This window comes from Ischnura elegans, chromosome 6 (assembly GCF_921293095.1).
Source record: "Ischnura elegans chromosome 6, ioIscEleg1.1, whole genome shotgun sequence".
Classification (NCBI taxonomy): domain Eukaryota; kingdom Metazoa; phylum Arthropoda; class Insecta; order Odonata; family Coenagrionidae; genus Ischnura; species Ischnura elegans.
This window is the reverse complement of record NC_060251.1, coordinates 94103460-94120158: the sequence shown is the minus strand read 5'-3', so window position 1 is coordinate 94120158 and position 16699 is coordinate 94103460. Positions and strand designations below refer to the sequence as shown.

At 37.5% G+C, this 16699-nt stretch overlaps 1 protein-coding gene across 2 annotated transcripts in view; it reads right to left on the bottom strand.

The window, feature by feature from the left end:
* LOC124161205 (SPARC) overlaps window positions 1–16699 on the bottom strand; it is a 77488-nt gene that overhangs the window by 3767 nt on the left and 57022 nt on the right. For both annotated transcript variants that reach the window (XM_046537465.1, XM_046537466.1), the window contains exons 2-7: window positions 12575–12659; window positions 10275–10443; window positions 7287–7402; window positions 5650–5796; window positions 3142–3344; window positions 859–1006 (exon numbers count right to left, since the gene is read on the bottom strand). In XM_046537465.1, the coding sequence (XP_046393421.1) occupies window positions 859–1006; window positions 3142–3344; window positions 5650–5796; window positions 7287–7402; window positions 10275–10443; window positions 12575–12646 (855 nt within the window). In that variant the 5' untranslated portion in view covers window positions 12647–12659. The remainder of the gene's footprint in view (window positions 1–858; window positions 1007–3141; window positions 3345–5649; window positions 5797–7286; window positions 7403–10274; window positions 10444–12574; window positions 12660–16699) is intronic.

Sequence of the window (16699 nt, the reverse complement as noted above, 5' to 3'; positions counted from 1 at the left end):
TCTTCAACTTGCAATATTTTTCATTGATAAGATGTATCCTTAAAAAGGCAAAATATAGTTAAAATAAACATAAGTTCTTGTAAAAGACACCACTTATAAAGTCTTCTTATCCAATCTCTTGAAACATGTTATGTACAAGGATTACGGAAAATTGGGCAATAAGTACATGATGTGAGGCATTGGCACAAATTAATGCTGCACCATATTTAAGTTCTCATATATGACAATTGCTCACTCAGGAAAAAATTTTTTGGAGATCCAAAGCTATAGCTTATGTAGCTCAATCATAAATACCGCACTGGATGTAACTACATTACTACACACATTACCCAGTTGTACTCATTAAACATAAATAGCCAACCTTACGAAGTGTTATACTTTCATTTTTCACTGTAGAGAGGTTTCACAGAGCAAACACTGCCAGCCTCTGATTATATATATCTTGGGCATGGGTATTTGTAGTTGTTCATCGTTACATATTATTAGCCCCAATGTAAGATACACATAGAGGCTGTTTAAGGGGGTATGGGAATAATTAAAGCCTGAGTGTGTCCATAACAAGTAAATATAGGCCCTAATAACCATGTCTGAAGGTGAATATCACAAATAAACCAATAGAATAACAATAATCTGCTGGAATACACTCAAGTTTTTTACTTTGACAGTGGCACCAGGAATTGAACAATGTTCAGCTCGAAAGGTTTTAAGTCAAGCAAAACTAAATGCCCTTAATAATCAACTATATCTTATGGTTTTTTTCTAAGGACCGTTTCTAATTATGTCTTTCCCAGTTTTTGAAGATGGATGTCCATCCTGTAGAAGAAAAAGCAATAAATAATGATTAAAATATCCCGTAACCTCTTCCAACTCCAGGCATGTTCCCCACTCCTTCAGAGAGATTTTGTGGTCATCATCGACATCACAGCTGTTCAGGAACGGGGCAATACAATGCTCCAGAGCCATCAGGGGTGCTCTGATCGGGAAGAGCTCGTGGCGAGAGACAGTCCTGTAAAAAGTCAACAAATAATTTTAATTAGTCCTTGATAATTAAAAAGACCTTAATAACTAAATATTCCTTTAGTTAAGACGATAATAAGTATATTTTTTTTGTTCAGGCAAAAGATTAACAATCCCTACAAAGAAGAAATATGCAAACTCCATGCCGACTAAATAAATAAGTATTTTCATGGAAGATTCATTGCTAAGTAAAGAACAGGAGATAGAAGCAATCAAATAAAGGTTGTCATTCATGATCTTTTAAGTAAATTACATAAATTAAAACTTCTTCGAAAGAATTGTAAAGCACAAATTAGAATCTATGGCCCGTATTCTTAGTCGACCCTGTAGGGGCAATCAACCCGGGATATGTCATCAGCCCCAACATAAACCGATCTCGCCCCACATATGCCACATCAAGCCCTACATATGGCCGTTTTTGGAACTAAACGGGCCCTACTTGATGTAGGGTAGCTGAACCAGCCCTACACCCTGCAAAAACATGGTGGCCAAATATCGTTCGTTGATCACTTCAATTAAAGAATCTACGTTGTAATGAATATTGAGGGAGACGAGTTCACATAAACCATTTTAAAATGTACAGAAACACAGCAGAAAGGTAATAACACTACCAGATTATAGACAATAAGGTTCTACTTTTGGCTCGATATGAGAGTATTTGTAGCGATAATTACCTTGCCTTGTCGTGTTGGTACCTTTTATTAATTACGATTAATTAATAAAAGGTACCAACACGACCTGGCGGACGACACAGATGGTTAATTTACCTTGAGCCATTACCCTAACAATACGCCCGAAAATTATCGGACGTCTTTTCTTAGTTTCATAGTTAGGTCCCATTATGCCTTCAGAGTGGAAAATTGGCGCTGCGCCATCATCTACCTCATCTCAGAGAACTTGACGACAGAATCACCCCCCACCACTTATGTAGGTTCGACTGAGAAATGCATGTAGGGGCCTTTTGTTATGTAGGGACGGATATGTAGGGTCGACTGAGAATATGGCCCTATTTCATACTGATGTTCTTAAGATTATTCTTCAGTAATTTATATTAAGTTACAGAATAACATGAGGATACTACCTGCGATTATTCACAGAAATAAATTATTTATTACAGAGTCAAAAGCATTTCTGAATCATCTGAAAGCATCACCGAAAATCTCTTCCAACAAAATCTTTTTTACCAAAAACTGTTATTTTTATAACTTGAATATTCTCATTTCTTATCCTGGACAATTCTTCTGATTGTTATCCATTAATGTAGACTGAAAGCCTAATTTTTCAAAGCATAATCAGTTTGAACATGCGTATCTAGGTAATCTTAACACTACTTCCACCATTACCTAATAAATAACAGATAACTGCAACTTTTTGAAAATGAAAAAAAAAACCCATTCATCCCCATCCATGTCACCCACCCCACTTTTGACCCCGCTAAAAAGGAAATAAAGGATGCATGTGCTACATGAGAAAATACGGTATACACACACTAAGCACATCACACCTTCTTCATTATCTGATTTGGCCACTACCTTCCAATATGGTAGACAACCATTTGTTAGCCAATGAACTGGAGTCAGCACTTTGGCTGGTCAGGACTGTCTGTAAAACTTCTGAATTGAAATACTAATACAGTACAATCTCTGTAATCTGGTTTTACGTTAATCCGACACGTCCAGTAATTTGGCATGAAGGGCTGGTGACCTCCCTTCCGCTAATATAATTTTGTCAGTTTGAAATAAAATATTTTACAACATTTAATAAGTATTTGTTTTATTATTATGTATGTAGGTGTTAGTCAGTTCATAATTTGCATGACGTTTTGACCAAGTGACCCATTGAATAGGGAAAAGAAGTGTTCTTTGCAGAGTAACAGTGGTATCCAGGATAAATTCTGCCTTTATCAACCATAATAATTATTATAAATTTGGTTATCTACCTTGACTCACACCCTAAGTAGTAGGAAGAGTTGGCATCCCTAAATGTATCGAATTGGAAAATTAAACCATTTTACATAGAGTTTGATTTCTGTACCTTCGCAATAATCCAGCGTTTTTGATAATCCGGCTACTACACGGCTGCATTTGAGTCTGATTACCCAGATTGCAGTGTAATGATACTGACCTGTCATGGGGATGACCATCCAAGTCGCACCATTTCCAGATGGCAGCATTGGTCCAGCGTCTTGTAAGATTGGTCTCAGCTTCGCGTTCCATCTTGAAGTAGTAGGGAGTAAGTTCTTGCCTATCAGCCAAGTCCCTCATGATGTTGAACAGCCAGTCACGCATTCTGCGTGGGAAGTCGGCCATTTCCTCTGGCTTGCAGGTCTATCAAATGAATTGACAAGAAATTCAGTTTATGAGTGCATTATATTGAAAAGCAAGGACTTCACAATTCTACATAACCTTTTGAACCAATCACAATATTGATGTATTATTTGATACTACGGAGACTGTAAATGGTCACGTGAAAGTAATAGGTCACAAACTTATTATTTGCCAAAGTTTGAATGCTTATTGCCTTGTGTTTGAACTGGATAATAACGATCTGCTTCAAAACCATATTCTGCAGAATAAATTTATTGGTGTTACAATTTTGCTTTTCTCTTCACTCAAAATGAGAAACAAATTTCGCTAAGTCATGCCAGAGACGACTGATTGATTAGCAAAATTGTATCACAGCCAAGATTGATCAATATGTTCTCTCCCTTATTGTTGCATAAAAAAAATTTGCTAAGAGAGAACATGAGTTAGATGGTGATTTTGAAAAATTTATAAATGAATACACCTACTTGCCCTCAAAGCAGGAAGATGTTTAAGTTAAACTCGCCATGACAGACTTGAGAATGGATCCTGTTAAGGCTCCTTACACAGTTAACTCACAGTAGAAATGGTCTCCTTATTCAGGGTATCAATGCAAAACTACATAATTAGTAAAGTACACATCCACACTAAACTGAATAAAAGGTATAGTAAACATATTCCAGAATGGAATTTGATGACATATCCAAACATGAGTTTTCAACAGAAATGCTCATGATAAAGAAATGAGGATAGATAAAATAAATGTGATAACATTTTGTAGATAAAGGCAAACATTGAACCAAACAAATGTGCAAACTTTCAAGTAAGAAGCAACCATTGTCAACGGATTTGAAGAGAATCATGGATGATCTGTACTGTGTATTCGAAATTTGAATAACTGATGCCTTTATGTCATTGAATATCGACTACTGAAAAAGCTCATTATTCAAGGTATTTTGTGCTGTGACTATTCGAATGTCCCATCTCTTAAAATATCGATGAAAAATTGTTCAGACTGACTCCAACCCATCTTTGGTACCCACCTCAAACAGACATATTCAGAAGCCTTAGGGCTTAATATGTACTTCAAACCTTTGGCATCCCATCTTTTAACAGTAGCTCTAAGAAAATCAATTCCATTCGCAGTGCTTCAGGCATTCACAAGGCCTCGCTTTCACTTGCTCACCCAGAGTTTCAACCCAAAAATTTACCACAAATTCAAGAGAATGGAATGCCATCAAATTTTTGTTAACATCAGTGTTGGTGTAAGTATGAGAACAAGGACTAAAAGTAACACATTACCATAGTAAGGCAATACAAAATCCAGGGCATCAAAAGAATGCTTCAGAGTTCTGACTCAGACTATTATTAAAGATAGAGTTTAATTGAAAATTACCTACAGCTCATGAAAATAATGATACATATTTATTTTAATTTCACCATTAAATTTACATATTTAAAAGCAAGCAAAAAATGTTTGTTATGTCTGACTAATGCAATGAGTTTACCTAGGCATTGAGTACAATGTGGCAAGTAGAGTTCCTAACAAGTCGTAGGGTGGCTTCTGTTTCCCAAATAAGGATTCTAGCCCCATTGATGATGTGCCTCAAAGGAAATCATGCCTAGGATAATAGATACGGTGGTCACATACCAACTACAACATTACATGGTAGATATTTATCCTTTTAAATGAGCAAATTCTCACACCACAATCAACCTTTTATGATTTACCCAGGGAATTTCTATGAAGGTTAAAAGTGAAAAGTCTTATCTGATACATCAGTGACACGCATCATTGTGACAGGATGCAATAAAATGAGGACGTGTGCAACAGAGATTTCAGCTGTTCCCAATTTAAAACATGTGACTAATAGAGCCAACCTGCCTGTTCCACAGCCAGGTTGACTCTGCTGCGCTACCATGCGTTGCCTTGTCGCCTATCGTTGTGGCGTTGTTGCCTGTCATAGAGTTGCACCTGTTGCTGGTTGATAAGAGTTTTACAAAGGAGAATCACCGCAGTGAGGAGACAGGAATTAATTGTGGCTTGCCACTGTTTGACTGCCATTTTGTGGACAGGCTGTCTTTGGGCTGTTTTTGCATGTTTTGTGCCCACAACTTTACACAACGTCGAGCTACAGCACTGGGACCAAGTCTAAAATGTGCGTGCAGAGATTCTGCATGAAACGCACCAAACCCCATCCCTGTAGCACTTTGTACGACTGAGATAGACCTTCAAGTGTGACTGCACATAATCATACGGACTGACACGCTACAAACTTAATATGTATACATTTTGAAGGGCACTGAGAAAGGGCCCAAAAATACTCACAGGCATTTCCCTACACTCGCCATAGTACTCAATGTGGACATGCTTGTGTTCCTCTCCCAGACACCTCTCGTCACCTTTGTTGCACCAGCACCGCATCTGATACACCTGACAGTCAGATCCCCACGTCTCATTGTGGTTGGAACAAACCTATACAGAGAGAAACAATTCAAACTATTAGATCTGTACTTTTACTCTTATTTGTAGCAATGCAATTCAGAACCATGCCAGTGGGTTCACAATCTACTTACACACACTACCCATTCACTCAACTTTATTTTCTAATAAGATTCGCTGGTTCAACACATAGGTTAGTTTGGATAGGTAAGAGTAGAGCTCACCCTAGACTAAGCCACAGGCAAGTGGGTTTCACAAATTCAGGGTATAGGGGTCAGTTCGTTTCCCAGGGCCACCTCACATTTCAAGGAATTTTTGATCAAAGGCTTCACCCAGAATTTGCATCAGGTCAGCATCTTAACTCTTTGGCCACTAAACAACCATGCCCTCCTTGTAAAACTTTCAATTCTAAATACCAACCCTTTCTACAGAAGCTGGGAAAACTATAGCAAATAACCCTTCATTGACTCAAAGAGTTTAATTTATTAACAATTTAAACTAATAATCTAACCCTTAGAACTTACATGGGTAATCAAGTTGTGCTACCTTGGTTACGCTCTTCAATATCATAAAAACTGACCAATCTTGAGTTTTACATACATATTTACGATTTTCTTCATTATTTATGATAAGTGTACCAAAACCACAAAAAGTCTTACACTCTCAACAATACATCCAGCATAACTTGAGTTGTGAAAAAGCCAAATATTTCAAGCTTTACATCATCTATTCAAACAAACATATTTTAAGTTTTGGAACACGAATAAAAACCTCCGTCATTTCACTCACAGGAAACAGATGGAGTAGGCTTTAATTTTAGGGAAAACTTTTACGGAAATTTCCCATACAAATAGTGATCAAAAATAGCCACACAATGCTGGACAATAATCAAATCGGTATGCTAAGTACAACAAAAAAAACAACAAATACACATCGCTATAAAGAACTGCAAAAGCTTTAACCAAAAAATCCCTTCACTCGACCAAAGAATCAAATAAACAAGAACAATAACTCCTCATAATTAGATGACAGTACTAGGAAATCTGTTGATTCCTTGCAGCTTTATTTAGAACAACCTTGACATATTTCAACACCACTATGTCATTATCAAGAGGAAAAGAGGAAACACATATTTTTCAAAATGTGGAAGTGCCAAGAATGGAAACATATTTCTCATGCATAAGTACCTAAATGAATCCTCTGCAATGATACAATAATAACATCTTGGGAGGTGCTGAAAGTAAGGCCTCAAATTTGTCATTATTCTGGACATTAGTGAGAGTGGCCAAAAACCCATAAGAAAAGGCTAAGTTGATTACTAATAACCACCTTCCTAATTTTATTTCCAGCTATCCTCAATGACTTACAATAAGCTATCTGGGTTATCCAGCCATGAGTAAATCCCACAAAGTTAATTCATACACAATTGAAGATATAAGATGACAACAATTAAGTTTGGTAAAAGTATGTACATATCTGGCTGAAAGGACAGCAAGTTGAAATCAAAATTTTGAAATAATCACCTTCCTCCTAGGTTCAGTTTCAACAGGGCAATCTGGGATACAGATGCACTGGGCTTCCCCATTCTCATCTAGGTCACAGACCTGGCCAGCCCCACAATGTTTTGTTGAGCAAGGATCTGAAATAAATATGAGAAAAATCAAAATTATGACAAAAATCCTGAACTTCATAGCTCACTCCTTCAAATTCTCACAGAAAAGTTTCAAGTCTAAATTTTTCTGCATACGATCACAAGCCAAAATTTTGAAATGCACCTGCTCATTAATATGGGGATTATAATCGATATGAGATGAAATCCGATTTAAACTTTTGGCCGGTTTAACAGGCTATTAAGCTCTAACAAATATTTCATATAATACCAAATTTCAAAGGCAAAACCCGGTTCAATGACACATGAAAATGTTCTCTCACATCCACGACATAACTCCATAACATCAAGTGGCTGCTAATCACAGCATAAATGTGTTTTTTTGATACAGAGTCACCATAACCACATGCTCTCGAGGTGACTTCTGGGTTACCATTTAGGTGTAGACATGGTTGGCTTTTGAAAACATTTCAGGCACACATGTGCGTCAGTTAAAAGTAGGCGGGGTAAAACTTGATCAGGTAGAGCAATTTAACAATTAGCGCAGGATGATTGAGGAAAATGGATACAGCAGTAAGGATATCAGAAAGAGAACTGCATTAGCAAAAGCCATACACTAAGAAAAGGCCGCAATTAGTAGGGATTCTAACAGACCCCCGATTTGAGAGTTTGAATCCCTGAAAATTTTTGGGATATATGATCCCACTTTCCGTACCAAAAATATTAATTCAAGTTTGAATGCTTACAAAAGCCACACCCTTTAAGCTATTTTCATGATATCGGTACCATCACTTGCTTTGTTATACTACTATGTAGTTGATTAAAAATGCTGAACAATTTTTGCCCTCCTAGTTTTATAGATATTAGTGCATTAACTAAAAAAGGGCCAGTTTCTTAAGACTTTCTAATCAAACCTTTACCAAATTTACATACGTCATGGAGTACGGCTCTTTTGGCATTAATATTAAGTTTACTACGTCTCCCACAATTACAACTATAGGTATTGTATTTTTCGTGAAACAACATTTTCTAAACAACGGTTACCCGTACCAGGCTAATTTCGACACTGTTGTCATAGGCTAATATTCAATATCTATGTACAGTGGAACCTCGTTAAAGCGAGTACGGGCTATAGCAAGACCCCCGCTATTACGAGAGATAGCCGATGCACCGTCAATTGATCCTATAATAAGCATGTTAAAAAATTCGTTTTTACGAGGCCTTTTTGGTATTGGCACTCGCCATAGCAAGAGTTTCACCGCCGGAAAAACTAACACCAAGACTCCTTAATCTCTGTAATTGCTAGCGATCTGTTAGAAATGAAGTTAATGGAGTGCTCAGTCTCAAATTTATGTGGTAAACTGTCGTTCGATAAATAAGTAGTTAATTTTGGTGAAAATATTGTGGCATTAGCATTCGCGAATGCTTGATCTTCTTTTGTTCCTCGGGCGGCTGAAAGCAGTCGTCAGCATACCCGCACGTCCATGAGTTGCATGAATAGAAAGCATTTGATGGAACACACCATGGCCAAAAAACACCAAACACGTCCAAGCGAGAAAATAAAAATAAAGGAGTAATATGAGGTATATTGGCTATTATTTGCACCACCTCCGGTAAAGCGACAATTCGCTATAGCGAGTGTTTATTGGTGCACCGTGGGGTGTTGTTTTATCAAGGTTCCACTGTACATACGTTATCGATGGTGGTATCAGATGCATTTAAATTTCAAAAGAAACAGTAAATTTGGTAATTCATAGGAAATTGAGCTCATACTAAGTCTCTATCTTCCCTAATCTAATGAAATGGCAAAATCAGCAGTAAAAAGAGTAAAAAAATCTCTTTAAAAATAAATTAATTCAGTGGGTATCCCATATTAAGCTCTGCTACATCTCCGTAGTCTCTAACACTCCGTAACACTCTAAGGAGTAACATACCCTCTCCACCAGAAATGTTAACATCAAGAAGTTTAAGAATTTTTGTTCCTTGTTTATTGAAGGTCCGAATGCCAATCTAAGAATGACTGGCATCGAATAAGAATAGATAGATGCCAGGTTAAAAAGTGGTATGATCAAAATGCCAAATCAGTGAACGAGTATGAGAGAGGAGAGTAGACATAGTTGCAAAGCAGCCCAATTTAGTGTGGGCTCTAGGTTCTATAACCTATGTAGGAAATGAGCCCAGGTCATATGAGATTGTTGATTCAAATAAAAAGTCATTTAGAAGGATTGCTTTACACCTGTTGCCTAATCGGACTGAGGTACCATCTCTCCTAAAAGAAAATTCACCACCAGAAACTTTGCTAAACAGAGCTGAGGATCAATTCATAAGTAAGCCTGACAATTACTGCACTTAATCAGAGAGAGTGGTAAAGGCCAACTCTAAATACAAGAATTAGAATTTAAATGGCCACTCTTTTTCATTTCTATAGATTGCTAATTTCAAATCAAGTGTTTTTAAATTTATTATGGTATTTATTGTTCTTTTGTGCGTAGATATTTGCAATGAAATATGCTTGTATATTGGTTAATTCCAAATGAAGTCCAAATGAAATTCCTCTCGAATTTATTCTCAAATTAATTGTTGGAATCTATGGAATGGTTCCAGATTTTTTTTCCTTACGTAGCTTTAATCAAGAGTATATGATTTTAATGTTGCTATTGTTCTGTCCTTCAACCTCATATTGTATTGAGTGATAATGGGTTTATTAGAGCTATAAAGCTTAATGTTTTACTTGGAAAGGAAAGACATGTATGATAAACAACATAACGTCAGTTGCGTAATGACTCTTGAGCTGAACAGTTGTATCATTCCAGCGCACTTCACAACAGTTTTATCCGTTGGGAAGCAAATAAATAAAGAGCCAAGTTCATCCCAAAGTACACGGATGCATTCACACTCTTACCCAGTAAAACAGGTTCCTCTGGGATTTCCAGCTTGGCTTCCTTGCTGTCATCCTCTAACTTGGCGGCTTTTTCATCCTCTTCCATCATGTTGAAGACATCTTGGTCTTCAGCCGAGGACTCGGTGGTGGTGGTAGACTTATGCTTGTGCCTGAACTTCTTATGTTTCTTCTGCGAACAAAGAAATATTTCAAGTGTCATCAAGGCTATAGTGAGCTGAAGGGTCAAGGGGTTCAACATCCCAAAACATTTATTCGAAGATTTGGTCTTCAGTGTACCCCCTTCATGCGACCCCCTTAACACATTCTCCCATTTACGCACCCAAAAAATTTACCCTATATTCAAAAGTATAATGTGCTCCTTATTCACATTTTTTTGCAGAATTTTCGAACTTATTTGATGCACATTATAAATAAGGTGGTCCATTCCTCGTTGTTCATAAGAATTTATACACTACAATCAACAAAAATATCTTGGAGAGGTGACAAACTTATGATAAGGTGTGGAGAAAAGCAGCCAGGTATGTGTTAGGGAAACAAAACAATACAGAGAGCGAAGGATCAAAGGTTTTCCCGGCGAATAGACTGGAGGAAGAGTTCTCGGGTTTCCAGCCTGGTCGAAGGGTTTTTCAGCACCGATGTTTCGAAGGCTAAGTCTGCCATCATCTTCAGGGTGAATCAGTGTACATTCAGGGTGAACATTCACCCTGAAGACAATGGCAGAGTTAGCCTTTGAAACGTCGGAGCTGACACCTGTCTGAAAACCCAAGAACTCTTCCCCCAATACAGAGAGTGTTACAGAAATGAGTACTGGGATGGTAGAGTTTACCAGAGAGGAGGAAAAGCAGCAGGCTGTATGAAAAATGAAAAATGGTGAGGCAAAAGCAATGGAAGCAATAAATTTAGGAAGGACATTATAAAACCAAACTTTGGGGGGGAAAATGATCAGTTCAAAATACGGTGCAGATCACAAAGGACAAATGTTTAACAGTTCTTCTTCTAGAACAGGAACAACTTCTGGAACGACCTACCAGCAAAAATATTTGAGCCCTTCCCAAGAAAAAGTTATGTACTATCATTGGGAATTTTGGAAACGCCTATGAACCTAAATGACAGGGTACCTCTTCCATTAAAAACTATAATTTTGAGAGACAATTAGGGTTGCAACATGTAATGAAAAAAGCTGGAATGTCCAGAATTTAAGCATGTGCCCTTACATCCTGACTGAATTTTTAAAAATCCTAAAATGTCTGTATCAATGAAAGTTATTTTGAATTTTAAAATGGCATTGAATACTTAACAATTTTATACTGGTCTGTGAAGCAGGTATTATATCAACAGTACGATTTTCTGCAATTTCTCTATTTCATTTTTAATGTTAACATTTTACGACAAATATGTCTCTCTGTATTGGATGTGGGAGTTCACATGTAGTTATAGAAATACATTCTTTGGAACCCCAGGATCGGACTTGCAAAATTTTAAATGGGGATGTGAATGAAAATATCAAACATTATTATGGGAGCAAAAAGAAGATAGTGTCTCCAAATCACAGGGTAATGCGGAATCCTGCAGAATCAGTACCTGTGGTTGGCACTTGTCTAAGTTGGTTTCCTGATTTTCATTCGGAAATTTACAGCAATTCTAATGAGAAGACGAAGAGACAGTTCCGAATCTATGAAACATTGTCTGAAATCTGCATGTTCCTTTCACTTCCATACAAGGCATAGTTTGGAAATGTGGAACTATCTCCCTTTAATGACTGAGATTGCATATGTTCTTCCTCTTACTGAATTTCTACCCTTCATTTTAACGTAAACGTCTCGGTAAAAAATTCAAGTCTTCCCCAAAAACTCTCATAAGACTGTCAATGATCTCCTTGGTTGCTTTATTCGTTTTTTAAACAATGAAATCCCCGAGATGTGAAACACGACTTCTAGCTATTCAAAATTATTTAGACTCTTGAACTGAAAACTATCAAATGGTGACGGCATTATCCTGGGAAACAAAATCCAATGCCATTTCAGACATTATGGAGATTTCCTATCAATTTCCCCAAGTCTTCACACCTAAAATTAGAAACTAAGGATACCCCTATGAAAAAATTGTATAAAACTGTTTCAAATTTTTATACATTCTTATACATTGCCATGCCAATGTATAAAAATTTGAAACAGTTTTATACAATTTTTTCATAGGGGATATCGACCATCACTTACCCCGGACGCAAATTAAAAATTTGAATTTTTCATCGCATTTCTCGAATTAAATGTCAGAGTTCCACAGTCTGTGGGGATACTGACCAGCTTTTCAGAGTTGACGTCGGCCAGCAGAAGGAATAGCAGCACGGCCAGCAGAACCAGATGGAACTTCATCTTGGGTAGAATCCTGAAATAAATAATGAAAACTGTGAGTAATTTAGCATATTACGTTAAACTAATTCGATCGCGGTAATTAAACCCTTCAGTTACCATAAAACCTTCAAATATGCGAGGGGCTTGTCCTTCCGTGAGGCATGTTAACCAATAGGTAACGATATCATTTGATCCGAGACCGGTGGTAATCCTCGCATTCTTCCATAACACTGATTTATTCGACTAATTCAACTAATCCAACCGTCTTCTATACTTAAAACACAAGCAATGGGGAAGAACGAAGAGAGGTAGCACGCTTCCCAAAATGCAGAAAGTTTCGACCGCCACAAGCAATACCGGCCGCCCTCGTGCAGAGGCAGATTCCATCCCGAAAACATTAACTCGAGTGTTTTACGCTAAAACTAGATCCAAATAACGTCCATTTAGCCGAAAAACTAACAATTTTAACCCAGCACATAAGCAGGGCTGCACCAACGCAACAATCGCCACATCTTATCAGAAAAACAGAACGCTAAGCACGCGAAATCTGAGAGTAATGCGGGAAATCCAAATGGGAATAATTTCCGTCATGGGCACGGATGGCAGTCCATCGGAAAAGAAGTTCCCAAAGATGAAATCGCAAATATCTATTCATTTTCACCGTATTAAAACACTTTTTAAAAGTGCATTTCTCCAAACCGTGAAATCAATTTGACTCTTAATTTGTTTTATAGCCAAAATTTCCCACAAGAAACGTTGTAAAAAATTACAACTAATTTTCACATAGGGTACCATTCAGGAATTGAGGGAGGAGTCCATCAGAAGAAAGGTAAAACCCCACAGGTATTTATTGAAGAGCCAGGAATGTCATCGGAATCGCTGTATCAATACAATTACCATGGATTAGAATACTTGTTCAGCTATCGGAGCAAGAAAAATCAAAATGTGACTTTTACTTAATTTCTGAAAAAACAAGCTATATGCCCTGTCCAAATATATTTAACCAGATATTTTGACCAGTCATATACTATAAATTGCTGTTTTGTATGATTTATAATGAAGATTGATGAGATATACATTCCCACAATTTTCGGCGTTTTCACGGCCGTGGAATGTAATAGGGTTATAGTTTTCATTCCAAAAATTTGTTTGATGAAATATTATATACCTGTTTTAAAGCTCTTAGATTATTATTCAGCAATATTTCTCATTTTTCAACATTTTAGCGCTCAAATAGTGCATCAAATGAAAGGAAAAAATAATTTCGATGAGACAACGCCATATAACCTTTTCATACGTGATTCATTATTAGCTATTTTAGATGAGAAATTCAACCATTAGAGCCGCATTTTTTTCCGTTTTCTTTTTTGAGGAATAACGCAGGTAAAATAGATGTATGATCATTGAACGTCAAAGAGTGTTATTAAAAGGTAAGTGTTACACTGAACTATAGACGGCTTAGGCCACTGGCTAAAAGTGCACTGGCACATATTACTCATTGTCTAATAAAAATGCCATAGCAAGAATGCATACTATGTGATTTAAAAAATATATACGAATGCGTTTTTGCAAAATTTCCACCGCAATTTAATTACTACTGTAAAATCACTCTCCAAAATAATGCATAGGTATGAACAGGGTATAGTTCACACGAAGGGGGGAAATCGCCTCTGTGCCAAAAAAATGTATAATGTTGGCTTGCATTGAAACGGAGTAGAGAGAAGTCGAATGATCTGAAAAATAATGTACATGTCAATACTTCAATTTTATTAGCGCAGGATAGTTTTCACCAGCGCTGCTGACCGGGAAGGATACGAAGAAAGTTGCGCCATATCAAAAAATGATAGGGGAATGAGACTTTTTTAGATGATTTGAAAAATCCATAACAAGGATAATAATATAATCGTTGATTTTGGGGAGGAATGCGCGTATGGTATTGCGGAGCATTGGCATCAATGGTAGTGGCAACATTTTTGATCTATCAATTCGAACAAAATTATGATACGTAATCGATAATTACAGGGGCGGATCCAGGATTTCTTTCTGGGGGGGAGAGGAGCACAAGGATACCTCGCAAAACAGAACGAGCGCAATGATAATGGGACCGTATTAAAACCTTCCATATTTTTTAAGGGTCTGGGGGGGGTCACGTGCCCCTGCGCCCCCCCCCCCCCTAGATCCGCCTATGATTAATTATAACCAACCTGCCTGTTTCAACCTATAAAAAACATTTATTTATCTTAGGGTTAAGGCCCTTGTAATAGACAATGGCTCTGTAAGCCGTAACGCGTCGTACGCATAAAAAGTGCAACTACCTTTTATTTCTATAAGTCGAACTTCCACTATATCATTCCAGAATTGGTTGACCTTATACTAAACAGTCCATTTTCTAAAGTTATATTGCATGCACTAAAGTTTTGAAAGCTGAGGTAGGTTATTTTAATGGGTACATATAGATGTAACCACTCATTTGTGCACACGAATCCATGATCATACAATTCATATCCATCCATGAGTTTAACAATACATTATTTATCAACTCAACCATTGTCTGTCTCCGAATCACAAAGTCGACGACAAATAACATTACATTTGTGAAGATTCGTGCTTTAACTTCTAAAGAAAGAGTTGACTTAACTTGTCAAATGTCTTATTTAGCAATCAGAAAAGGATTATGCAACCAAACGACAATTTCGTCGGTGACTCGTAACTCCCATGAATAAATTATCTTATGGCGAGTGAATTCATCCAGCAACATCGGCTCATTCCAAGAGATATGAACTGCAGACTAGCATCTGCTTTGGGGAGAGGGAGAGAAAGAACGAACAGCGTGGGTCGTTGAGTGAAGTCATTCTCTTTTCCCTCCACGCGTCTTCCGCGCCAGTCTTCCTGTGCCGCCTTGAAGATAGCGGAGCATTGCTCAGAAAGAGACAACACATTCCCACCGCTTTTTTATCTGGCGCGGGCTTACGTCATCCCCGCCCCGGCTGTAACATCCGAGGATCGGGGAGCGAACCTCTACCACAAGAAACGCGGAGAGAGCGGAGGACCGCCGTAGAACTCATAACGACCGAGCGTACTCAAAGCACTTGAAAACGATGCCGTCAAAAGACACGAGCAAGACGATAATAACAAATAGAGCATGCAGCGCGGATAAGGCATTTTTTTTCTCGTTTCCGTCGCTTCTTCCGTTTTTCACTCGCGAGAAAGAAAAGCAATGGCAGAAATCGAGGAGGGTGCAGAAACGAAAATTTGAAAATTTCCCAGGTTTCCCATACTGAGGATAAAATAAAAAGCGTAGTGAATGCGGAGTTCACTATATTGGGTGCTTTCCAATCACCTTGCGCAGATTAGCTCACATCGCAACAGATTGAAACACATTAGCGCACACTGAAACAGACGATTGGAACGCATCTGCGCTCGTGTGTTTAGAAACGGTGGACTGATCGGCGGCAAAAGTTGAATGTTTAAATGACCTGTAGCTTTTGAACTGACCTTCGCCATATTATTAATGAAGAATGATGATAAATGTTCGTTTATATCATTTTGTATTTATATAAGCACTAGTAAGTATTAATTGAAATAAAATAATGGAACTATCGCTACATAATAATTACCTCTCCCGAACCGCTGCAGTGCCGGCAGTTATACCAGTTGTACTTCATTTCGCATTTCTGGATTGAGATACACGTACAACTTACATCCATATCACGCAGGTAAAGCCGTAAAAAATGTTAACACTGCATTATAAATCTGCCGATTCGATAGTTATTTTGCGGTACTGAATTACAATTAATGGAATGCAATTAACGCCACATGAACGTTAAAGGAAATTTGGTATATAATACGCCCACTATCCATGTAAGCTAATGAAATAAACCTGCTTAGAATCTAAGCAATATAACATTTCAGTTTAATAGCTTACATTATCCATTTCTAGAAAATCTACTAGCCACCTCTTGCTATCGTCCTATGCTCATATGTCATATCAATCATTACGTTTGACGAAGATAATATTATATTTCCCAAATTACGAGCTTCATTAAACTTATGTAAAACATATACAGATCAAAT